A 22,105-nucleotide genomic window follows, 5' to 3' on the forward strand; every position below is an offset into this window, starting at 1 on the left:
AACGATCATCATTGTTTTCCAGGGGCACGAACTCCAAGCTTCTTCTCCTAAAAGGTGCCGATCTTCTGTGTATTTTGGCCGAAGATGTCGTTGATGAGTCGCCTGAGATGGCCAGGGAGGTCTTGATAGATCCGTGCCCCCAACTCTTTGTTCAACTGACATCTCTTGTCTGTTGGTCCTTGCGTAGATTCCAATGGCACTCTCGATGCGTTGTTGGAACGAATCGTTTCTGGTAGCAGCGAGCTTGATGGAGAGGCGGACACCGGCGCAAGTCTTGGCCAGCATCGGTTCTTTCAACAGCTAGGAATGGTCGAACCAACGCGGCGCATGTAGATTTCATATGGTATCCGTGTTCGACGAGGGTACGTCTAACATCATAATAGGTGTCCTTCTGGGCGGCCTTGATTAGGCTTCGGTAGTAGTGGCTGATTTCGAACCTGGCGGTGTGCCCTTGGATAGCCCGGAAGAAGTTGTTCTCCCTCACAGTAGACTCTTCTGCTCTTGCCCAAGCCAAGAAGAGGTAGCGACAGATCTCCGGAAGATTCTGGTCCACGGCGGTATTCTTCGCAGGAAGGACAACACCGGGGTCGCTACTAGTAGTGTGGTTATACCACTTAACCAGTTGAGTGAGGCGATTAAAAGTCGACTGGCCTAGCATTTCCACGAAGATAAGGTTGGTGATTGAGCGTATTTGTTCAGCGCTGAATTTGCCCTCTTGGGGCGCCGTGCCCTTCAGCTTGCTATTGGGGTGCAAGAAGTGCGGTACCTTGTGGATATCGACGCTGGCAAGTTGCGTTATGAACTTATCACGAATCTGATATATCACGTCCGTGGAGTACGTTTCGGTCAGCGCAAGGGTCAGCGCAAGGGTCAGCGGAGGTAATGTAGCTGGGTTTTGTGAACCCATCGACGGTACTGCAGATCTGTGTGTGTCATCCGAGTTGTCGCTCGTAGAGCTATCTTCATCGTCATCGCTTTCTTCGTCATCTCCTTTATTGTCTTCCTCGTCTTCCTCCTCAACCTCACATGTTGGCAAGAGTGAAGCGTCCTCCCTCAGGACCCCAGGAAAATCTTAGCGGTTGCATCGACCTTGGCCACGCCGTATGGTTTGCAGCTGGAAGGGTGGTTAGCAGGGTCCAGTATAATGCCTCACGACTTGCCGCCAGTCGCTGCAGATTCCAGCGAGGTGGCCTTTTCAGCTATACGGTTTCCTGCCGGAATCCACAAAACCAAATGAACAAAGTCCAAGGTTATGGGTATAAGCGGACGACGGTCCGAGGGCTTCTTTTCAATCTCGTCCACAGCGCCATTCAGTGGGGCTCTGGTAAGCACCTTCTTGAGCGGGAAAGATCTCAAGAAAGCCTCTTTTGTAAGGACGGTTGTCTAGGGTCTTAGCACGGCCAGGCGGAACAATGACCTGTGTCACCTGAATGCTGGAATATGTTTGTGATGGCCTTCTGCTGTGAATCGATAGCAATTCGCAATGCGTTGATAAGTCCAGCGATGAGATCACGTCGCCCTATGGCATGGTATGTTAATCAGTAAGGCAGACTCTCCTTTAAGCGCCATAACGTGGGGCGATTGCTGGACATGGATGTCGGTGGACACGGCGTGGCGACCCGTAGGAGTGGCAACGATGAATGGCAATGTGACTCAAGAACGCACCGAAGCGACCAATGGAGCAAGGGATCGATAACGATAGCGTGACGACCTCTGCGAACGACAACAGTGTTCAGCAATGTGATTCAGGGGACGCACCAAACAGTTCATCGATGGCGATGTCGGTGGTAGCAGGTCGGCGACCGTTAAGAATAGCCACTACATTTGTCGATATGATTTAAGAACGTATCAAACAGTTCATAGATAATTCAGCGGTGGCGATAGCATGGCGACCCTTTCGAACGGGCACGATATTGGCGATATGATTCAAGAGCATGCCACGTTGTTCATCGATATAGGCAAAACGGCGACCACATGTATCGCTGGTACCTCATCACTTATCGTAGGTCGCCGCCGCACAATGACCGGTGGACATCGAGGGCGATAGCGTTAGCGCGGCGACCCCTTCGAACGAAGATAGTATCTGGCGGTGTGGTTCAAGAACGCACTAAACGCCATCGCAAACATCTCACGACTTACCGTAGGTCGTCGCCCTATGGTGATTAGGGCCCTAGGTGTCGGTATCGATAGCGCGGCGACCCCGTTGAACGATATCGGCATCTAGCGATGTCATTCGGAAACGCACCAAGGCGACCGATGGAGTTGGGGTCGATAGCGACAGCGTGACGACCCTTTGCAACGGCAATAGCACATAGCGATGTCAGTCACGAACGCCTTAGGTTCAAGGCGCCGTCGCACAACCAGAATCCGCAGCCTGTTTTTTTGGCATCCGGTGCAGGCATGACGACCACCGTCCCCAACGGCTATTGGGATACGTAGACCATGTGAGAAGCTCTTTGTATTCACGTCTTCTGCTCGGCAGACCTGCCCCAACAAGGCCTTTTTGTACTCCTTTCTTTGCCAAGGTCCAATGGTTTTCATACTCATTTAATTCTTTCGCATTTGCACATCAACCGTCTCGCATCAACAATGGTGGTACAAATGACCTCCCACTAATGGTGTAGTAGTTCCGAGAAATTTACAGAAGCCGCCGCAGGCGCCTGGTGTCATGATGGCCCACATAGCCAGGTGTGTTCCAGACATGACACAGTCAGCATGGGCCCATATCTTGTTGTCTGAGCGGATATTCTTGAATGAATCAAGATTGAGACCGTCGAGACCGTCGAGCCGAATCCTGGTGGTAAAGAACCATTTTGAATCGCTGATCTTGGTATATTTGACACACTTCCAACACAATCGGTAATTCCAAGGCATGTATGACCTCAAGGTCAGAAGCAAGATGCGTCGGTCGCTGAGGTGTGTAGTGTACATGCATGGTGGAAGTGGGCAACGACGGTGAAATTTGACAATGCTTGCTTGATCGTCAAGAGCTGTATCGACCATACCGGCCATTTGAGCGAAGAACTTTGAGGTGAGACCCATGCAAATCCTTGAAGGCACGTCTAGAGAGTTGAGGACGTCCAAGAGCACATTGTTCGGAAGACTGAGGATTGTTGGTCTGTCTGGGTCAGGTCCCGTCGCCTCTCCACTTCGAGTTCGGCGCACCCGAGCAGGTCTGATGTTGGTGAGTATCTAAAGGTCATCAGAAAAAGCTGTCGAAGTGGAAGTTGACGGCGGTCAACTCACTGCGCGAGACACGACGAAAGCCGTGTTCCTCCTGATCAAGCGTGGTGCCGCTCCTGCTGCGTGGCTGACACTCGAGCGTAGGCGATACCTAGCTGGGTGACCGTGTCGAACGTTACGTTTCTTCACGATCGACATGTTGGCGAGCAGATGTGACGACGACGACGTACAAGCGATCCGCTGACGCAGGAGGCCGAGGCTGAGAGACAATGTGAGGTGAGTTGAGGTGAGGTGGGGATGAATCCTAGTAAAGAGCCACTGAGTTGTGGGAGATAGGTGAGGGATGATGAAGGTGAGTTGACCGCCCATCAGAGACATCATTCTGCCGCACATGATTTTTTTCAGACATCAAGTCGAGTTGAGGAAGGCGGTAAGTGATTTCGGAGACCATGAGAGCTTGAAGCGTCTCTGCCGGTTGTATCTGTACAGATAGAACCACAGTGCAACGCTCGGACCTGCCACGGCGATTGCTGCCAGTGACAGGAAGAAGGTCGTTAGGATACGTTTCTGTCTCTTCGAATACTGGACCACATCGCTATACCTCATGTTGCTGAAGCTGACTCTGGAATACTGGGTGGCCCATCCGAGGCTCGGGAAGTACTTGTCTAGAGTCTCCTCAATGTACTTGCGCCATTTGTACAATGGGGAGGTCACAGACGATCGCATCTCGGTGTAGTTCCCAAGGGCAAGTTCGGCTATCGTGTGTGCGTCGGTCGTACGTTCCGTGGTGTAACCTGCAAGCGCTTCTGCAATGTCTGAATTCTCATCGAGCTTGGAGAACAGTACTCGGACAGACTCCAAGCCAGCGTTCATGCCCTGACCATAGAAGGGAACCATGGCATTGGCGGCATCGCCCACGATGACAACGCTGTCGCCGTAGTGGTGTGGCGAGCATTTGATATTGATGAGCGGCAAGTGTGGGTTGCGCTTGAATTGAGACACCAGGTCCTCAGGCTGAATATAGGTAGTGACGCCAGGGAAGTACTCGTCAAAGGTGGAGATGAAGTCGTCATCTGAGCCGTTCTCTAGTCTTTGAAACAGCTCAACAGGCCCAAAGAATGTACAGACAAAAGACTTGTCAAGGTTGGGAAGAGCAATGAACATGAAACTCCCGGCAGGCCAGATATGAAGGTGATTAGGCGAGATGGCAAAGTCCCCGGACTCATTGGGCGGCATTGTGAACTCGCTCCATAGGCAGTCGATGTACTCTTGATGGTAATCCGTGCGAGCATATTTCATCATGTGGTATCGTGTAGACGAATGAGCCCCATCAGCGCCAATGAGAAGATCGAAGTCCACCTCGACTTCTCTTGGTCTGTCGTAGACTGAATCGGTCGGGTCCTTGATCTCAAACCAGGCCTTTTTCTTGCGGAAATCTGCGCCAGTCATCTTGTGTTGGAAGAAAAGTTTGACATTGGGCAAAGAATCGAGGTGGTCGAGGAGGACTCGATTGAGACCACCTCGGTCCACGGAACGCTGGAATCGGCCGTGTACATCGTAGAGTTGAGACTGTTTTGAAAGTGCTCCGGTTGATGTGCGTGTATGGATCATGCGCCCATACATCGGGATTGTCTGCAACAAAATAGCTTGCAGAAGCTCTGGATTACCGGCCGAGCGAAGAGCATTGATGCCTCGCTCGGATAGAGCTAGGTTGATGGACTTTGTGAAGTTGAGAGGCGTGGTCTCCTCGTTTCGTAGATCTGGTGCAACAAAGGCAATGTTAGCTGACGCAAGAAGGAGCGGTGCACTGCGAATGAGACGGAGTGGCTTGGTTTGATGGACAAGATACAAGCGAACATACCATCACGAAGTTCATAGACTTCCACTTCGGCACCTCGCTGCGAGGCATACAGTGCTGCCAATGAGCCCACAGGACCGGCGCCGACCACTACGATCTTCTTCCCCTCCATTGTCGTTGCAAGCTGATCTGATCACGTCTGAAGTGAGGAGTCGATGAAAGTCATCGGCCGATATGTTGACATTCTGTAAGATGTACTGATGATTGAAAGAGGCGAAATGCTATATAAGCAGACGGGATGTGGTCATGAATCATATTCCCTCGGCGGAGGTCGGCAAGAATTTGATGACAGCCTTGCGGGATGATCTAATCTTATCTGATCATATAGACGAGGCTGCATGATTCAACACCCAATGTCCATTCCGCCGTTTGTTTGCCTTGCATGCGCCCAACAATCAACCCACACCACTAACGTCCCTACCCGCTGTCCATCAACCGTGGCTATCACAATGTAGCCACGGAGTCCGCCATCTAGAACCAGGACATGTCCCAGCCCCGTCAAGTCCCAACACACTCGTCTTCGCCGTCAAAGTCCTCCTTGCGGCGAACCAGCGGTCCTCATAGCAGCCAGAGCCGCAGCCTCCTTCCCTCTCCACACTTCGAGGACGACCCCATCGTAGCCTCGCACCAGTCTGCATCTGCATCTGCTACGACTCGGCACTCACAGATCGACTACTCGGAGCACGCGGTCGTCGAAGGTGAGGATGGAGGCGACGAGTCCGAGCAATATGCTGCCGATGTCAAGACCGATGCCATACCTTCTTTTCAGCCCTTCTTCACCCTGATCGAGGACAGCGTCTCGAACGAACATCATCACCCGACTGTGCACTATATATTCGCCGATGATGACTCGGACATTATCGCCGAAGCAGCCTGTCGATCACTCGAGACATTGGATCCGCAGCAGCAGCAGGCGAGTGTGGCACAGCACGAGCATGCGCACGAGAGCGAGCACGATGACACCGCCACTCGTCTCCCTGCTCCTACTGCCGGCATGCGCGAACACTATCTAGTTCTGGACGTGCATCCACGCACACATCCACCACCACAAGACTCCTCGGGTGCGAGAATGACCTACGAAGTGACTTCTGCCCAGAGTTTCAGCGCAGACTGGCAAGCGCTAAGGTCGAGCATCACCGCGGCGCCGACGATGGGGGACGCAGGCGAAGACGATACCTCGCTCATGTTGCGCATCGAGGGTCGGGGAAATACACCTGGCGATGCCCCCGCCGCTGAGAAGGAAAGTATGGAGGAAATGATTGAGCGGTTTCAGCGTAGGCTCGAGGACATCAGGCAAGTCATGGAGGCTGGTTCCCTGGGTGGAGGTGGACCTGGTGGTGCAGGAGAAACTGCGGGTGTTACTACAGGCTCGAGGGACAGCGGTGCAGCCGCTGTTGACGCCAGTGTTTGATGACCGTGACGTTGCTTTGCTATATACCCATACAAGACTGTACAGGGACTGCGTCCCATCCACTAATAAACCTATAGAGAGTCTGACAAACTCTCAAAGCGAGCGGCATTCTCCTTGTCTACGGTCTAGGTCACTGTTGCCATGGTCGAGTTCATGTGCTGCGAAGTCTCGACTCCAATCCGTAGATTCTGATTTCATTCTGTTCCCTGACCTATCCAAGCAACGACCGTGTCCAACAGCAGAAGGGGGTATCTCATGAAGTGTTCAACTCAACGAAAGAAAGAAAACCACCACAACACCTCGCTTTCCCCCGGCCATTGTAAAAGCTACCAGACATACTCCCACACGATCAGATCAATTAGGAGGACTACTTCTCAACCTCCTCCCACCAGCTACCGAACCGACACTCCGCCCGAAATTCTCGAACCCTAAACCCATGGCCATCCCTGCAGCCGTGCTCTTCGCCCGACTCAATTTCGTAGGCAATCTGCTCTCCACAATCGCATTGGTCGTTGCATGTCTCTTCAACGGCGGCTGTCCTGCACCACTACCCAGACTCTTACTAAAGTCGAGTAAGACCGGTCTGTCATCGGCATTGGCTGACACATTTGTCGTCGGAGCCCGTGGTATGACATTGATATCGACCTCTTTGAGCCCAGCTTTCGATTGCTCACCCAGATCCGTGAAACTGCTAGTCTGACTCTCTTCGGTTCTGGCAGCGGGCACTTCAGCATCCATAAAGACTTTCGTCTTGCTTGGACTCAGCGCTTTCGATGGAGAGCCGAATCCCTTCCTAGGAGACGTCTGCTTCTGTGGTGATCGGCCAGGTGTCTTGCTTGTCAATGGCGTCTTTCTGACTGCGGCCGGGTCAGGGAGACCCCTAAGTCTTGCAATGATAGAGTCGTGACGTTCCGTCCGTGGTAGATTTGTGGGATAGTCCCACTCGCGCTTCTGGGGCGTCTCTCCTGTATGCTTATAATCGGCGAACATCGAGTTGGCGAGTACGTGTTGTAGATCTTCGAGTAATGGCTTAGCATCATCTTCCAGTGAAGCGGCGAGTGCCTCCATGTCCGCTCCATGTGAGGTGTTCGCATTGCCGAAGCTCTCAGTCGACGTCTTGCAGTCGTTAAAGTCTTTCTCAAGCTGAACGAAGCCAGCTCTAGCATTGCTCGCCATGCTGGTCAGACCCTCAGTTCGCTGCTGGTGGTACAAATCGTTTTGAGATCTTGCTCTGCCGACAAATTCATCCAAGTCACCCATCTGAGTAGCCACTCGCCCGAGCTGAGCATCAACGATTTTGCCAGTCTCTTCGTGAATTGCTCTGGTTGACTTTTGAATGGCATTGCTTCGTGTGTTAACCGCCTGTAGGCACAGTTAGTGCTTTTCTTTTGCCGTGAGACACAACATACCATCCAGTCTCCTTTCATCTTGGTCTTGATATCTTCTCTGCATCTGACAACCTTCGTCATGAGATTAATGTCATTGTCTGTCCACTTGTCCATTCCTTCTAGATAACTTTTGTCGGCCCTCTCAAACTGCTCCGCCGCGTCGACGAGGTTAGTCTGAGCATTAATCAGACGGTCTGATAATCTTTCCTCCTGTCGTAGAGAAGATGAATCGATCAGGCGGAAGATTTGCTCCTTCAGCATTTCCTTCTCCTCTTTCGACACTCTTTTCTCTTCGTCCTTAACCGACTGAAGCTGAGAAGCTGCCGCCAGTTGAGCCTCAATGTTCGCTCTATTCGCCGCTTGTAGCGCAAATCTCAATGCATCCGCTTCCTCACGCTGGGCAGAGAGTTGCTTGGTAAGCTCATCGAACATATTCTTGATATCCTTGCCGAGACCACTGTAGGACGTGTGCAGCTGCGTATGAAAATCTTCAAGCTCCAAAATGACTTCTGCAGCTATCTTGGCTGCAGCTTGCGACAGTCCTTGAAGACCTTCAGCCACTTTTTCCTTGACGTTTTCGCGTAGGTCCTTGATCTCTTCAAGTACAGTATTCATGTCGTCCCGGGCTTTGCCGGATTGGACCTCGACCGCGGCACAACTCTTCTCAACGTCCGATGCTTTGGACAGGGCTAGCCTTGCTGAGGTTTCGAGGTGCATCTTCTGCGTCGATACGAACGTGTCTATACGCTCCCGACTGCTTCGAATCATGTCAGAGTTTTCTGCTTGAAAGCTCTTCATTCGAGCCTCGACTAGGTCGGACACATCATTGACACGGTCAACCGAGGCTGTCCAAGCATTACGATTCTGGTTGTGAAGATTGGACCGCCGTTCTAATCCTGCTTGAAGGCCGTTGACATCGTGAGTGGACATGCCAACTGTAGAGACCAGCCTTGTGCCGATGTCCAACAGCCTTCCTTCTGTGGCCTCATGCGCTTCCCGGAGGACAGTCTCCTCCGCTAGGGACCGTTGAGTATCCGCAAGCACGGCTTCGGTTTTCACCAGCACATCTTTGGTACTCGCCAATGTTGCTCGTGTCGTTTCGGTGTCTCGTTTCAGCATGGTAAAATTGTTGGTGAGGCTAAATAGTTCTTGCACTTTGTTGCGAAGGCTGATTTCCATCGTTTCAATGCGTGCCTTTTGCTCTTCACTGAGTATCCTCCGTGACTCGCTTTCCACAGTAAGCACCTCATATTGATCATTCGTAAGATATACGCCATTGCGTTGCCTCGTGGCAATCAGTTCGCTCTTGATCTTTTCAATCTCCACAGTAAACTCCTTAAGTAACCTCTGCTTGGAGATCGTTGAATTGACTTGGGGTTTGTTTCGGATGTTCTTCGCACGAAAGGCGTAATCAAGTGTAGATATGGTCTCCTCGAGATTGCTTCTAGCCGGCGACACTGTCGCAATGATGCAAGTCTTTGTCCTTCCACCTAGTGAGTCTTGTAGCAGTCTCGTAAGTTTTGATTCTCGGTAGGGAATGTGCGGACTTTTGTCGACCAGGGCATTGATTACCCGACCGAGTGTCAACAGGCTCTTGTTGATCACACCAGCCTCGACGGCTCTCTTGTTCTCCGCACCACTTCTCTGAATGTTTTCACTTCCCGCCAAGTCGACGAGATTGAGTTTGCCTATACAAATGTAATCTTCCCCCGTCTCGTTGACTTTCTTGATGTAGGTTGTGATTGTGAAAACGGTATGGCTTCGAGAACTGAGGTCGTTGCACTTTGTTGCGGCCACTTGACGCCTGTAGCTGCCTTGCTGGAGAAGCTTGATCCCTGCTGACGAACTGTTGATATACGACTCCTCCATTCCGTGGACCATTGTCGCCGTCTGGCTTTTTTTGTTGGCATCGTCGTAGATCTTGAGCTTAACACTGTCGTCCGCCGCAAGTAAATCTCTCAATTCCTCGTTATAGAGCTCAATGAAGGAGCACTTGACTGAGCATTCCACCTCGTCTGCTTCGAGCTTCTGGAAGAGCGTGGACAATACTCGAGGTATAATACCGGCGGCGTCGGACAGTAAACCTAGACTGTCCGTCATGTCGCCGGACATTGTATAAGTCTTTCCTGTACCAGTTTGACCATACGCGAATATCGTGCAATTGAATCCGGTAAGCATTTCGCTCAGAATGGGCGCAACCACATCTTCGAAAATGATGGCCTGGTCTGCTGCCGGGGAAAAGACCTTGTCGAACTGGTATGTCTTGTTGCTGATCGCATTGGGTCCCATGGACAACTCGACGTTTTTACCCTTGACTCCTGTTGTTGATACTACCACTCCGCTGTTCTCACGGACTTCCCGGTCATTGCGCCCACGACATCGCACCACCACATGAATGTTCGTCTCTTCTCCATGATCCTGTTCAAAGTCTCTTTCCTTCCTCTTCGTTCCAGCACCAGAATTGTTACTTGAAGCGCTTGAATCTGCTGGGGACGGAGCGCGACCAGTCATTGAGGCATGTTGGGGAAGATTTGGTCTGGGAGGAGGGCGCATTGAACTTCGAGTCGCTGTAATGGTAGGTCTTCGCGGCCCGCCCATGATGGGCGATGGGGCTCGTTTGAGTCTTCAAATCCAATATTAAACATGCAGAAAGACACAGAAACACCGTTCAAAAACATGGAGACATGAATAGGAATTTGTGGCAGTTGCGTCAGTTGCGTCAGTTGCGTTTGCAAGGGAAAGCCCTTGGGCGAATAGCCGACGACCGAAAACGGATGAAGTAAACAAAAGTCAATGGCACGTGATGCAGCCTTGTGTGCACAGCCTTCCCCTCATTTACATGTCCACCTGATGATGAACCTCACTCCCTTCACAAGAGCTATTGTGACCCGAACAGTACATGAAACCTTTACGTCGTCATTAAACCCATCCGTCCTCGTCCATCTCACAACTTGATTTCCCTTATTCCGATATGCGCCGTCCACAATGAACGAGCCTTCACCCAAGCTCGCTCTCCAGATACAACCGGAAAGGGGTGTCGGCTGGATAAGTATGCATTCTCCTGCCGCATCCTCGTCGCATGCTGACCGCTTCAGCCCTGGGATCATCAATGCATAGCATTATCACAAGGTTAAAAGCATCACCACAGACATATCCCAACCTTGATCTGTCATATGCTGCTTCACAACCGATAACACAACCTGTCATCCTAAGCCTCCCTTACAATGGGCTGAGACTTCGATTTGATGGTCCAGACCAAAGACTACGACTCATTGAGGTTCTGGATTTTTCTTTGACTAGTCTGGTCTACAAAAACACCGACTTGGTCCGTCGAAGTAAGAATTCTGACGAAACCAATTCCGAAGACGTTTCCCCTCCCTCCGGTCCTACATTTCGACACATCTACAGTCGACTTTTTGGGCCGACATATGCGGGTGAATATTTGCCTCCTGAGTCAGGACAAGCAACGGGTACATATGTTCTGTCATACCCAGGACTAGCCTTCACATTTCCTGTGCAGCATCAATCATGGTCGGATCGAGTGGATTTCGTGTCGATACTTTCCTCCAACGCTACGGGGCCGGCAATATCCATGGCTATCTTCCCTGGGTCCTCATGGACTGAAGCGAGAACAAATCTCTACGCAAAACCTCCGACTTATCCACGATTATCATCGCTAGTGGGAAAACCTGCAGAGACGATTGCTGATGAGGTTGAGGAGGTAAGGGTACTGGGCGCTGGCCGAGTCGAGTTGGTACGGAGGAACTTGCCACCTTTCAGCATCATCCTGAGCGAGACCACCCCGCAGGATCTCGTGGCAGAATTAGGCCCACCGGATGCCATCTACCGTAAGCATGACCGGCGGATCTCCATCCATGCTGCGGGTAAGCCATCGGGTCGTAGGGTGCCCAGCATGTCTCCAGCTCTCGACCCTCAGGGCGCAGACACTGATCAGTCATCCATACAGAGCTATACCGAGGAGTCCGACATTGATGGAGACGTTGACCCCAATCGACAAGATGGTTCGAACGACGATTGTTTCTATAACTATTTCCACCATGGATTCGATGTGCTCATCTCTTCCCCAGCTTCCAGGTCACCACCTTTCCCCGGGATACAAGGCACCGAACCTCCAAGATGGTCAAGTGCACAGCTTGTGGCCGCCAAAATCTTCCTACACGGAAACATTCCAGGCTCCTTTTCCTTCAACCGACATCGAAGGAGTCGCTGGGTGATACAAACCTCTAGCGAGGGTCAAGGGCCCAACTTAACTTCAGAGATGCCTTTCACTGAACTCTCGTCGTCACTCAAACAGATCTGGCGTGGTACATATAAGGATGACGACGATGAGAAACAAATGCAGCGAGGAATGGTGCTCAACAGAGGATGGGAGCAAAGCCCTGAGAGTTCGATAGAGCTGTTGGGCGATCTAGAAGAGAGTCCCACTCGTGGCAAGACAGGCGCCGAGAACAAGTCCGACGACATAGGTGGAGGAACGAGCAACACGGAGCTGTTTGGCTTTCCAGGGATGTTGTTCGAAGTGCTCAAGAACGACACGGTCAGCTGCTTGACGGTGTTCTAGGTAGAGTTGGACAGAGTGTACGGGTAAGCCAGCGCAATACACCATACACCAGAGTCACAGATTGTGACGGTGACTCCTGTTCCCGCTCAAGCCTGTGAGGATGTCCATAAGCACAAGCAGCACTAGGTAGTAGAAGCGCGCGATGAATGGATGATGTGTTGGAACTACTGCGGCCACCCGCAAGTCAGTAAATCCATGTACGGCGGTAGAAAGTGGGTTTCCCGTGTCCCTGCGGTCCTCAGTTCCAACCTCCACCGTCGCACAACAAACTTGGTCTCTCTTCCACTTCACCACCCCAGAAAGCAACCAGTCTGGCTATAGCGGTGTTGTAAATGTCGTCACATATGATCCAGGCCTCTTGCTCCAAGCACAAGACCTTTACTCGGCAATAGCGAAGATGCGCAACCATTATTACTACGGTTTACGCCACAATCATCACTCAGGGTACTGCGCCTTCACTGCTTCCTGCCTTTTGACTGCACCTATTGCCGCTTGTTGTGCACATTTTCTTTTGCATACGCTGACATGTCATGGAGCAACCAGTCGAAGCGCCTAGCTATCGTGCCTTCCATTTCTCGCGCGAATGAATTTTGAGATTCACCATTCTTGCGCAGACTCGAAACCCACCTCATAACATTCCACGACGAGAACATGGCACAACAGAATCCCATCCACTGTATTGTGGACGATACAATCCTGAGCAGAAACATATCAGAAATCGAGAGCTGGGTGTCGCAAGGGAAAATCTGTCTTGTTGTGCCCCTCTACAGTATGGCTACATGGTTCTGAGATTCCATTCGTGCTAATTTGCTTAGCAATTGGCCGCCTACACGTTCTCAAGAAAGACTCTTCGCAGATCGGTATGAATGCCCGCAAAGCTGTCAAGTTTCTCGACCGCAGCACGTCTTCCCACGACGATTCGGCCGCAGATCCTGTCATCCTACAAGGTCCCGATGAAGAATATCCAACTTGGACTGCAGTGGAGGCGCATTACCTGCGTGACGACACGGACATCCTGGCTGCGCAGGAGAACAACGTATCGGCACCTGATGCGACAAAACCACATGATGAAGAGGCTGTGCTGAATATCAAGGCAAACAACGGAGCAGGAGGTGCACTTTCCCAGATGCTGTTGGACAAGCTCAATTTTGCAGCAGATCGAGCCGCAACATCGCCAACCTCAACTCCACCTCTTTCCCCTTCCTCATCTGGACCGCAAAGCTCAAAGACTAGTCCCGAGGTCAAGTCTGCCACTTTGATCGCTAATGACAAAACACCCGTCCCATCCTCGCTCAAACCCTTACTGAATCCTGTGGTCTGGTACGTCCACGAGAGGAAGGCGCCGGCAGATCAGGACTTGGTCTTCCTCACGAATTCAGCCGATACTATGCATCTGGCACGCGACTTCGGCATCCCAACGAAGAACATCCATCAATTGAGAAGTGCATTGGGAATTGAGGAGACCGATGCAAAGAGTGAAGGGAGCGCTAGCAAGGAGTCGATCAAAAAGACTCCGCGGTCCGAACCAAAGACACTATTCAGCTACCATGATGGCGAGAGCGATGATGAAGAAGTTGTGTTCAAGCCGAGAGGTCGAGGTTCTGCCAGAGCCACGCCATCTACCCGTGGTAGCGCTACTGGAAGTGGTCGAGTCAAAGGAAATCATGGTCGTTCTCCACGGGTTTCTTTCAGCACTCCTACACAGCAAATCCAGCCCAAGCCTCAAATCCCGGTCGAGGAAATCGATCCAGACTCTTTCGACCGCGGCAGCTTCGCACGAGGTAGCACTCCACTTGCTAATGTCGCCGTCAACGGCCATCAACCCACCAGCCAAGCCACCAATGGTCGTGGATCGGGATCGGGATCAGGATCTCGTGGTAACCACCCTCCAGCAGGGCTTCGTGGAACGACCTCCACTCGTGGAGGTTACGGCCGTGGTTTTGAGCGTGGTTCGGGTTCAGGCCGAGGCAGAGGTCGACTATTCGTGCCGTAAGCCACTTGCAGAGGTCGCAAGATTTTCAGGCTTGCGACGGTACAATCACATCAACAATGAAAAGACCTACCCGGATCTCTTTTGCAGCAATGCATCGAGCAGTAGTCGTCTTTGACTGACACACGGAGCCACATCCTTCGTCGAATAATCTTTGACGTTGCGGACAGGACACCAACCACGATTGTCGAGGGCGACCATATCAAACTACCGTTCTGCAGGCGTCTCTTCCCTTGGTTGCACATTTGCACGATTGTTTCGGCAATTCTCAGAGAGGTTTCTCGACGATGACAGGTCTTATTATCGCAGAGGACAGATTCTCAAGGGAGTGTTGGAGTAAGATGGAAGCTCAAGGGCGGAAGGAAGAATGATTTACTGCTCTATCCAGGCGGTAGCTGGCAGATGGTCCGTCCATCGGACGCTGTTTGACCATCTTTGTCTTCGGGCAAGCTTACACTCATTTGGCGGAGTCGTTGATTTTTATGTCATCTTGGGACCAGGAGGAAGAAGACGACCAACTCCCGGATCCTACGGCGCGTTACCTGCACGCTACAAAGCTGCAAGAAGGACGGCGAAAAAGGACACGAGGGCGGCTTACTCATCCAGTCCAGTCCACTCATTGAGTACTGTGCTTTTTTCCTTATGCAGTAAATGTTATTGGATACTTTGATTTCCTCATTTCGCCGTGCAGCGTAAGCGAGTTTCTTTGTAAGCCACTCCTGATCGGTATGCTCCCTTTTTGGTATTATGATACCTGCCTCTTTTAGACTCGCTGTCATTGAACCCGCAGAGACTGGCGTTTGGCTAGAGATTGACGAACATATAACCCAGAGGATTATATATCACGCCCTGGCAATGCCACTTGGGTTCTCTAAGGTTTGTTGGCAGATTCGGTGTTTCAGTATCACTTTTCCTAAGGACAGTGGGCACGACGACCAACTGCACGCCTTGCCATTGACTTGTAGAGGAAGTCATACAGTACTCCGTTCGGTTGCGGCGAATGCTTTTCGGGCTTTGATATTGCAACCTTGCTCTGTCTAAGGCCACGGACGACCAGTGGTGTCGATTCTCTGACACATATTATCTGAGCAATCTTCAGCAGCAGAAGCCGCGGGCACATTTCAACCACACTCCCTCCCGGGCAAGGACAACGGGAAGATGACCGATACATCTCATCAGCCTCAGCGTCAGCCTCGACCACGGCCCCTGACCCGGATGGTGACAAATTACGGCCTCGCTCTGTCGAAGTCGTTGACGGAGGGGAGCGGTGACCATGGCGATATCAAGCGGTGGAATCCTGATTTGGGGACAATCGCTGGGCATGATTTTGACAGTAGTAGTACCGCAATGGATCTTGGACCTGTTATACCACCACCAAGCACCATACATGATCGCCCTCCGCAAGCGCAGCCAAAGCACATGGCAGATGCGGACGCACACACTGTCTCGAATGATCGCGATGAAACAGGATGGAGGAAGTTCGTCAAATATTTCACGCCATCGTAAGTAGACCCTCATATCGAGTGGGTACACATGCTGTCCTGTTCTGTCTAGACACAACGTAGCGATGACTGACTTCTTCACCACCAGCTGGTTCACAGTGACGATGGGCACGGGCATCGTTTCGATCCTGCTCAACCAATTCCCTTACAAGGCGCGATGGCTGTACTGTTTGTCGGTGATCGTTTTCGTGCTCAATTTCGCGTTGTTCATGTTGTTCGTCGGGTTGTCGATACTGCGATTCGCAATGTGGCCTTGCACTCGACGGATCACAGCGAATAAGCCGACGCAGGCGTTGTATTTGAGCACTATACCTACCGTGAGACCACATGATTTTGACGCCGAACTGTGCAAAACGATTGTGTGGCTGACAAGAAGCAGACTATGTCGACCTTGATCAACATGATGGTTTTCGTGTGTGTTCCTGCCTGGGGCGAATGGGTGGTATACACTGCTTGGGGGTATGTTGTCTGGCTCAATTACACCAACCTGACGGTCCTAAATGCTGACGATTGGACACGTGTAGCCTGTGGATGGCCGATGCAGTCATGTCCCTGATCTGCGCCTTGTGGCTGCCCTTCCTGCTGATCAAGAGGACCAACGAGACGCCCCTTTCCGGATACACGGCGTTGCAGCTGTTTCCCATCATTGCGACTGTCGTGGCTTCGGCCTCGGCGGGAGTCGTTGCCAACGTGATTCCTCGGCCCGAACAAGCTCTCGCCACTGTGATCGTCGGCTACGTCCTCTGGGGTCTCGGCGTGCCTTCAGCGCTGTTCATCATGGTCGTCTACTTCCAGCGACTGGCCATCCATAAACTTCCGCCCCGAGAAGTTATTGTGTCGTGTTTCATGCCGATAGGCCCGCTGGGAATGGGCGGGTTCGCCATCTCGAAACTCGGAAACGTGGCGATGAGGATCTTTGCTTTGACGAAAACGATCCATCCACTTGCTGGTGATCTGGCGTATAGCCTCGGAATCCTCCTGTGCTTGATCATGTGGGGATTTACGTTGCTGTGGTTGTTCCTCGCCGTAGCGTCGATTCACCATTGCAAACATTTCCCCTTCAATATGGGGTGGTGGGGGTAAAGTCTTCGCCATGGTTTTGAATTGCACGTATGTTGACAGACTCCAGATTTACTTTTCCGATCGGCACATTTGCGCTGTCGAGTAACGCTTTGGCCCAAGAGATTCCATCGAGGTTCTTCAGAGTCATTGGATCTGTATAAAACCCACCCTGTGAACGTCAAAATACCTGAAATTGACAATTGGGCAGATAACATCGGTCTGCGTTCTTGTACTATGGATCGTGGTGGTGTCAGCGACTCTGCGTGACTTGATCACAGGTGGAAAAAATCTGCTCAATGCACCACCTTCTCTGCCACATATCGACAGCCAGAAACTGGAAGAGCTGGACAACGTGGCAGGGGATAACAAGGTCTGAACACTAGGCATTTACTCGTTCAGACTCTTCTTGTCGCCACCTTCCCGATAAAAGCCTGCAACCAAGAATGCCAGTTCCAAAGCCTGCTTCTCATTCAGTCTTGGATCGCAGAACGTCGTGTAATTTAAGCTCAGGTCTTCCTCAGTCAGTCCTTCGGCACCACCAACACACTCGGTCACAGCTTCGCCTGTGAGTTCCAGATGCACACCTCCCAGATAGCTGGACATAGAGCGATGGATGGTCAGCGCCTGCTTGAGCTCCGAAAGGATATCGGTGAAACGGCGGGTCTTGAAGGTTGATGTGCCGTTGGTAGCTTCCCCATTGGCCGTACTCATCGGTACCGTCGCATTACGTCCGTTGCCGTGCATGGGATCGCACTGCCACACCACGGTGTCGCGGTGAGGAGAAGCCTGGACGGCACGGATATGGCCGGGTAAGTGTGCGGCAATCTTGTCGTGACCGTATCTAGTGATCAGGACAATCTTGCCGATCTCGTGGCTGGGGTTCAGAATATCCAGTAGAGGGACTAGGTCGGAAGCCGGCATGCTGGGACCGACCTTGACACCAATGGGGTTCGCGATGCCCTTGAAGAATTCGACGTGGCCATGGGTAAGTTGCCGTGTCCGGTCGCCGATCCAGATGAAGTGTGCAGATGTGTCGTAGTAGCCTTGTGTTGGTGGTAAGGGAGGTGGGAGCTGTGTAGGAAGCGAGGTTTTGCGGGGTTTGCTTTGGGGAAAACTTGGTTTGGAGGATGGAAGGGTGGGTGGAGACGCGTTAGAAGGATGTTTGAAGAGGCGCGTGAGGGCTTCCTCATATTCGAGGAGCAAGCCTTCATGGGAAGTGAAAAGATCGACGGTCTCAAGACCACCTGAAGTGTCCAGGCCGATGGTCTTCATCATTTCGAGGGTGTCTGTAATGCGTTCCACAATGGCTTGATAGTGGTCTCGGACTGTTGGGTCACGGACATGACCCAGACTCCAGTCCAGAGGGGCGTGTAGATCCGCTAGACCGGATGAAAGAGCTCCCCTGAGGTAGTTCTGCGTGGCTGCCGAGTGGAAATAGGCATCAACAAGGCGTTTGGGGTCGGGCTCACGTAGAACCGGGTCTGGCTCGTAGCTGTTGAGGATATCGCCCCGGAAACTGGACATGGTGACGCCGTCGATGGTCTCCATGGGTGAAGAGCGCGGTTTTGCATACTGGCCAGCCATTCGGGCGACTCTAACGACCTTCTTCCTGGCACCGTAGATCAAAACCAGCGACATTTGCAGCAGGAGTTTGACTTTGGCCTCAATCATGTCCTGGTTGCAATAGTCAAAGAGTTCGGCGCAGTCGCCACCTTGTAGAAGGAAGGCGTTGCCCAAAGCGACTTCGCGGAGTTCCTTCTTCAGTTTGACTATCTCACGTGGCGTTACGAGTGGTGGAAGCGTGTTGAGTTTGCTCTTAGCCTGTTCAAAAGAAGCGGTGTCTTTGTAGGAGACAGATTGGACTATAGGCTTGGTCTTCCAGCTGGACGGCGTCCACACAGTTGAAGCGCCGTTTTGAGCCATTCTTGAGGGCAAGGCTCCGATCGAGTCCATGCAAGATTGACTGTGCTGTAGGGGGGGAGAGGTATTGGTAAGGAGATTCCTGTGAGGCCTTTTCTTAGTCAACGTTGAATGTTCCAGACCGATTCAACGCAAAGTATGACTCCAAACTCCTTTCCGGATGCTCAAGACGCGATTTGACTGCTTTTATATTGTATATAATCGTTTTCTTTGCAGAAATGTGAAACTGTGGTGAGTCAAGAAATATCTGGTGGTATTCAAACGGGACACCATTCCCTTTCGGGATTTGTGTGTCCATTTGCGTACCACTGTTTGAAGATCGACGTTATGTGTTAACCATTTCACTTCATTCCACCAGATTACGACACACGTCTAAGTCACATACGCAATGGCCGAACCCATTCCCTCTGCTGCCACAGCCGGCGAGGCTGGCGACGATGAAACTCAGAACCTGCCTGCGAATGCCGAAGACCGCAAGGCCGCGGCGGCTCTCAACGCCTTGAACGCAAACGAGATGTCCCAGGAGAACGGAGAGACTACCAACAAACAACACTCCGCCGCCGACCAGGAAGCGTTGGGGAAGGCAATGTCGAGACTCGAGATCGCGAGCGGTGTCACTAAGAAGAAGGAGGATACTAAAAAGGCGGAGAGCAAGAAAGAGGTAGAAACGAAAAAGAAGGTCAAGGTTGCCGCTGAGGACGTCGGATTTCTGGTTCGTCTAGCATGGAAATGGAATGCTGGGCCATTGCTGATAAATGTGCAGGTTGAGGAACTCGATTTGTCCAAGACAAAGGCTACCGATCTACTGCGGTCGCATGACGGCAATGCTATTCTGGCCGTGAAAGCGTTCATTGCACCACCAACACGAGCATGAGGTTTCGAAAACCGGATTTTCACGAGCAATGAGCGTACATGGTGACAGTCTACCGACAAAATCTGTGAATGGGCTTCTTCCAATGCGAGGTCACCCCGAGGAGCCCTCGGATCACGTATCGAGCGTCAACGAGTCGAGAAATGAGACATGGCAATGTCCGATAGCTCCAAGGAGCTCAGAGGCAAGAGTCCGACTCGAACGAGCTTCGCTTACGGTGATGCTCAGGATTGTGAGACTGCACAACATCGAGAGGCAGGAGCGAGACGTTCCCTGGTGCAAGTCCTCCCACAACTAGCAGGCTTGTCAGGTCTGCGACCACCAGGGATGATGTAACTGCGGCGAAGAGGCCGAATTTCGACTGCTATACAGCTACAACCTCAAGGGAGATCACGAATGTGGGAGCTTCATGCGCCCGGAGGTCAGACCGTGAAGAGGTGGGGGACAGTTGGCTGGTCTTTGAGGCGCTCATTCTGCATCTCCGAGTTCTTTAACGTGGCGGCTGATCCTCGGCTCTGTCAGGTCTACATATGTGGAAGGAGCGACAATATAGATCTGCATTATCTTGTCAAGTTACTCCCCAACGTAAAGGTTATCACGGTAGACCGTTGGACTACGGACGTATTATCATCTTCAATCACGAGATAGGAGAATGTCCAGGGAGGTAGAATAAACAGAAGACGATGGTATAGTCTTGGCAGCGGATATCGTCTCCATCATGATATAATTCCTTCGACTTTCTCCGCCGCGAATTCTCGATGGTTAGTGGCACTTTTGCAACTGCACTACCTGCTCGGAGCTACGAAAGCATAGCACCGCAATTCTGAAATCTCATTGAGATAGACTAAGTGGTCCAGAAGCGATGGGTGTACAGGAGTGGACCGTGAAGGAGGTGAGTAGCAGAATCGTCTGGCCATTACTGAATCGCTGATGTCCTTCAGGCATATTACCCTTCAAAATGTAGTCTGGGGGAAGGACCGTATTACACTCCAGAACGCCATGAGCTTCGATACATGGTGAGTACACCATATGCTTTCTAAGGGCCTCAGTTACAATTCCTGAGTTGCCGAAATCTAGGACATAAACAACAAGAAATTGTACATCATTGATCTGGCCAAAGGCCCCGATTCGACTCGGATCATCGACACGAAGCAGCCGCTTGGAGTGACAGCGAATATCGAAGGCGTTGACTCTTCGGAGGTCATCCTGACCGGTGCAAAGGATGGTATCACCAAGTTCAACTTGAAGACTGGCGAGCACGAATATGTCGCCAAGTACTGGCAAGGTTCTGACGCTGAGGACAAGATGAGAAGGTGAGACTTGATCGACACTTCTCGTAAAAAGCACCTCTGATGTCAATCCAGGATGCGATCCAATGATGGCGCGGTCGACACACAAGGACGCTTCTGGGTCGAAGCTTTTGTTGATCCCGAAATTGCTGAACCGACTGAAGAAGGTTGTTTGTTCCGACTCGACCCCGATGGCAAGCTGCGCACTATTCACGACAAAATGACCATCCCCAACGGCATCACATGGAATGCCAGCGACAACAAGATGTTCCTGACAGACTCACCGCCCCAAAACGTGTACGAGTTTGATTACGACCCCAAGACCGGAGATATTTCCAACAAGAGGACCTTCTTCCACTTAGACGAGAAGGGAGTCAACCCCGATGGGCATGCCATGGATGTCGAGGGCAACATTTGGCACGCTTGTTATGGCGGATGGAAAGTCATTCGAATCTCTCCTCAAGGACAAGTGACCGGGATCATTCACCTTCCCACCCGCAACATCACTTGCCCAACCTTTGCTGGCACGGAGATGTTCATCACTAGTGCGAAGGAGGCTGAACCAGAAAAATATCCCGAATCCGCCAAATTTGCTGGAAACTTGTTCAGAGTGGACGTCGGTGTGAAGGGCATGCCGAAGTACCGTGCTCGTCTGCCCTAGATGGGTGTCGTATTTTTCTAGAGACCTGGATGTGTTCCCAGGTCGGAGGTATCAGGAAATTAAATATTGAAACTTGGACGTCAAGGGATCGTTCCTCCGGCGTCGGTCCCCAGACTATATGAAAATATACGTACGCTGTGTTGGGATCTAGCTGCGCAAGGGTGTTCATGCTAGTCACTCGTTTACTGAACTCAGGGTCGATGGTGCTGCGGACGAGGCCTGTCGTTGGCCCCTGGTCATCAGATTCGATAGTGTCGGTCATGGTCCAGGGTGAGTGAATATGACCGGGTCGGTAGAGACTGAGCTTACAGTAGTAGAATGGCAAGCGAGGCAACCATCCTTGCTTCGATAGTGTCGTCCATGGTCCAGAGATGAACGAGTGCGACCT

At 51.7% G+C, this 22,105-nt stretch overlaps 9 protein-coding genes across 9 annotated transcripts; 5 read left to right on the forward strand and 4 right to left on the reverse strand.

Annotated features, from left to right (window-relative positions):
• Positions 1-151: 151 nt before the first annotated feature.
• EDD37DRAFT_673051 (uncharacterized protein) lies at positions 152-3,468 on the reverse strand (the record flags this gene model as incomplete). The annotated part of the gene is made up of 4 exons (XM_062819468.1): positions 3,247-3,468; positions 2,643-3,192; positions 1,027-1,114; positions 152-974 (listed from the first exon to the last, which is right to left on the reverse strand). Exons 1-4 carry the CDS (start codon positions 3,379-3,381, stop codon positions 152-154), a joined length of 1,596 nt encoding a protein of 531 aa, XP_062667271.1. The 5' UTR covers positions 3,382-3,468.
• Positions 3,469-3,591: 123 nt separating this feature from the next.
• Positions 3,592-5,153, reverse strand: EDD37DRAFT_567943 (kynurenine 3-monooxygenase; the record flags this gene model as incomplete). The annotated part of the gene is made up of 2 exons (XM_062814169.1): positions 3,592-4,943; positions 5,045-5,153. 2 exons carry the CDS (start codon positions 5,151-5,153, stop codon positions 3,592-3,594), a joined length of 1,461 nt encoding a protein of 486 aa, XP_062667272.1.
• A 215-nt stretch (positions 5,154-5,368) lies between these two features.
• On the forward strand, positions 5,369-6,618 carry EDD37DRAFT_637967 (uncharacterized protein). Its single transcript, XM_062817069.1, has one exon. The coding sequence runs from the start codon at positions 5,526-5,528 to the stop codon at positions 6,450-6,452; it is 927 nt and encodes a 308-aa protein (XP_062667273.1). The 5' UTR covers positions 5,369-5,525; the 3' UTR covers positions 6,453-6,618.
• A 1-nt stretch (position 6,619) lies between these two features.
• On the reverse strand, positions 6,620-11,623 carry EDD37DRAFT_594517 (kinesin family member 11; the record flags this gene model as incomplete). The annotated part of the gene is made up of 3 exons (XM_062814556.1): positions 6,620-7,814; positions 7,862-10,452; positions 11,572-11,623. 3 exons carry the CDS (start codon positions 11,621-11,623, stop codon positions 6,807-6,809), a joined length of 3,651 nt encoding a protein of 1,216 aa, XP_062667274.1. The 3' UTR covers positions 6,620-6,806.
• A 1,285-nt stretch (positions 11,624-12,908) lies between these two features.
• EDD37DRAFT_113816 (uncharacterized protein) lies at positions 12,909-14,597 on the forward strand. Its single transcript, XM_062809250.1, has 2 exons — positions 12,909-13,191; positions 13,238-14,597. The coding sequence occupies exons 1-2, from the start codon at positions 13,074-13,076 to the stop codon at positions 14,413-14,415; spliced, it is 1,296 nt and encodes a 431-aa protein (XP_062667275.1). The 5' UTR covers positions 12,909-13,073; the 3' UTR covers positions 14,416-14,597.
• A 1,162-nt stretch (positions 14,598-15,759) lies between these two features.
• EDD37DRAFT_659182 (sulfite efflux pump SSU1) lies at positions 15,760-17,352 on the forward strand (the record flags this gene model as incomplete). Its single annotated transcript, XM_062819025.1, has 6 exons — positions 15,760-15,914; positions 16,003-16,231; positions 16,294-16,373; positions 16,439-16,993; positions 17,044-17,131; positions 17,185-17,352. 6 exons carry the CDS (start codon positions 15,760-15,762, stop codon positions 17,350-17,352), a joined length of 1,275 nt encoding a protein of 424 aa, XP_062667276.1.
• An 11-nt stretch (positions 17,353-17,363) lies between these two features.
• Positions 17,364-18,899, reverse strand: EDD37DRAFT_568111 (3-deoxy-7-phosphoheptulonate synthase; the record flags this gene model as incomplete). The annotated part of the gene is made up of 1 exon (XM_062814177.1): positions 17,364-18,899. One exon carries the CDS (start codon positions 18,897-18,899, stop codon positions 17,364-17,366), a length of 1,536 nt encoding a protein of 511 aa, XP_062667277.1.
• A 208-nt stretch (positions 18,900-19,107) lies between these two features.
• EDD37DRAFT_113821 (uncharacterized protein) lies at positions 19,108-19,967 on the forward strand. The gene is made up of 2 exons (XM_062809251.1): positions 19,108-19,608; positions 19,660-19,967. The coding sequence occupies exons 1-2, from the start codon at positions 19,285-19,287 to the stop codon at positions 19,768-19,770; spliced, it is 435 nt and encodes a 144-aa protein (XP_062667278.1). The 5' UTR covers positions 19,108-19,284; the 3' UTR covers positions 19,771-19,967.
• Positions 19,968-20,522: 555 nt separating this feature from the next.
• Positions 20,523-21,929, forward strand: EDD37DRAFT_113792 (gluconolactonase). The gene is made up of 4 exons (XM_062809249.1): positions 20,523-20,659; positions 20,709-20,783; positions 20,845-21,080; positions 21,132-21,929. Exons 1-4 carry the CDS (start codon positions 20,630-20,632, stop codon positions 21,715-21,717), a joined length of 927 nt encoding a protein of 308 aa, XP_062667279.1. The 5' UTR covers positions 20,523-20,629; the 3' UTR covers positions 21,718-21,929.
• Positions 21,930-22,105: the final 176 nt, after the last annotated feature.

Source organism: Exophiala viscosa (assembly GCF_022695815.1).
Source record: "Exophiala viscosa unplaced genomic scaffold EDD37scaffold_10, whole genome shotgun sequence".
In the NCBI taxonomy this organism is placed as follows: Eukaryota; Fungi; Ascomycota; class Eurotiomycetes; order Chaetothyriales; family Herpotrichiellaceae; genus Exophiala; species Exophiala viscosa.

What these genes read in the sequence shown, in the direction of transcription:
- EDD37DRAFT_637967 (XM_062817069.1), top strand. Translation starts at nt 5,526, where the DNA reads ATGTCCCAGCCCCGTCAAGTCCCAACACACTCGTCTTCGCCGTCAAAG.
- EDD37DRAFT_113816 (XM_062809250.1), top strand. Translation starts at nt 13,074, where the DNA reads ATGGCACAACAGAATCCCATCCACTGTATTGTGGACGATACAATCCTG. An exon ending in TCTTGTTGTGCCCCTCTACA is followed by an intron (nt 13,192 to 13,237) that starts GTATGGCTACAT and finishes TAATTTGCTTAG; the next exon opens with CAATTGGCCGCCTACACGTT.
- EDD37DRAFT_113821 (XM_062809251.1), top strand. Translation starts at nt 19,285, where the DNA reads ATGGCCGAACCCATTCCCTCTGCTGCCACAGCCGGCGAGGCTGGCGAC. An exon ending in CTGAGGACGTCGGATTTCTG is followed by an intron (nt 19,609 to 19,659) that starts GTTCGTCTAGCA and finishes ATAAATGTGCAG; the next exon opens with GTTGAGGAACTCGATTTGTC.
- EDD37DRAFT_113792 (XM_062809249.1), top strand. Translation starts at nt 20,630, where the DNA reads ATGGGTGTACAGGAGTGGACCGTGAAGGAG. An exon ending in GCCATGAGCTTCGATACATG is followed by an intron (nt 20,784 to 20,844) that starts GTGAGTACACCA and finishes GCCGAAATCTAG; the next exon opens with GACATAAACAACAAGAAATT. An exon ending in GCTGAGGACAAGATGAGAAG is followed by an intron (nt 21,081 to 21,131) that starts GTGAGACTTGAT and finishes ATGTCAATCCAG; the next exon opens with GATGCGATCCAATGATGGCG.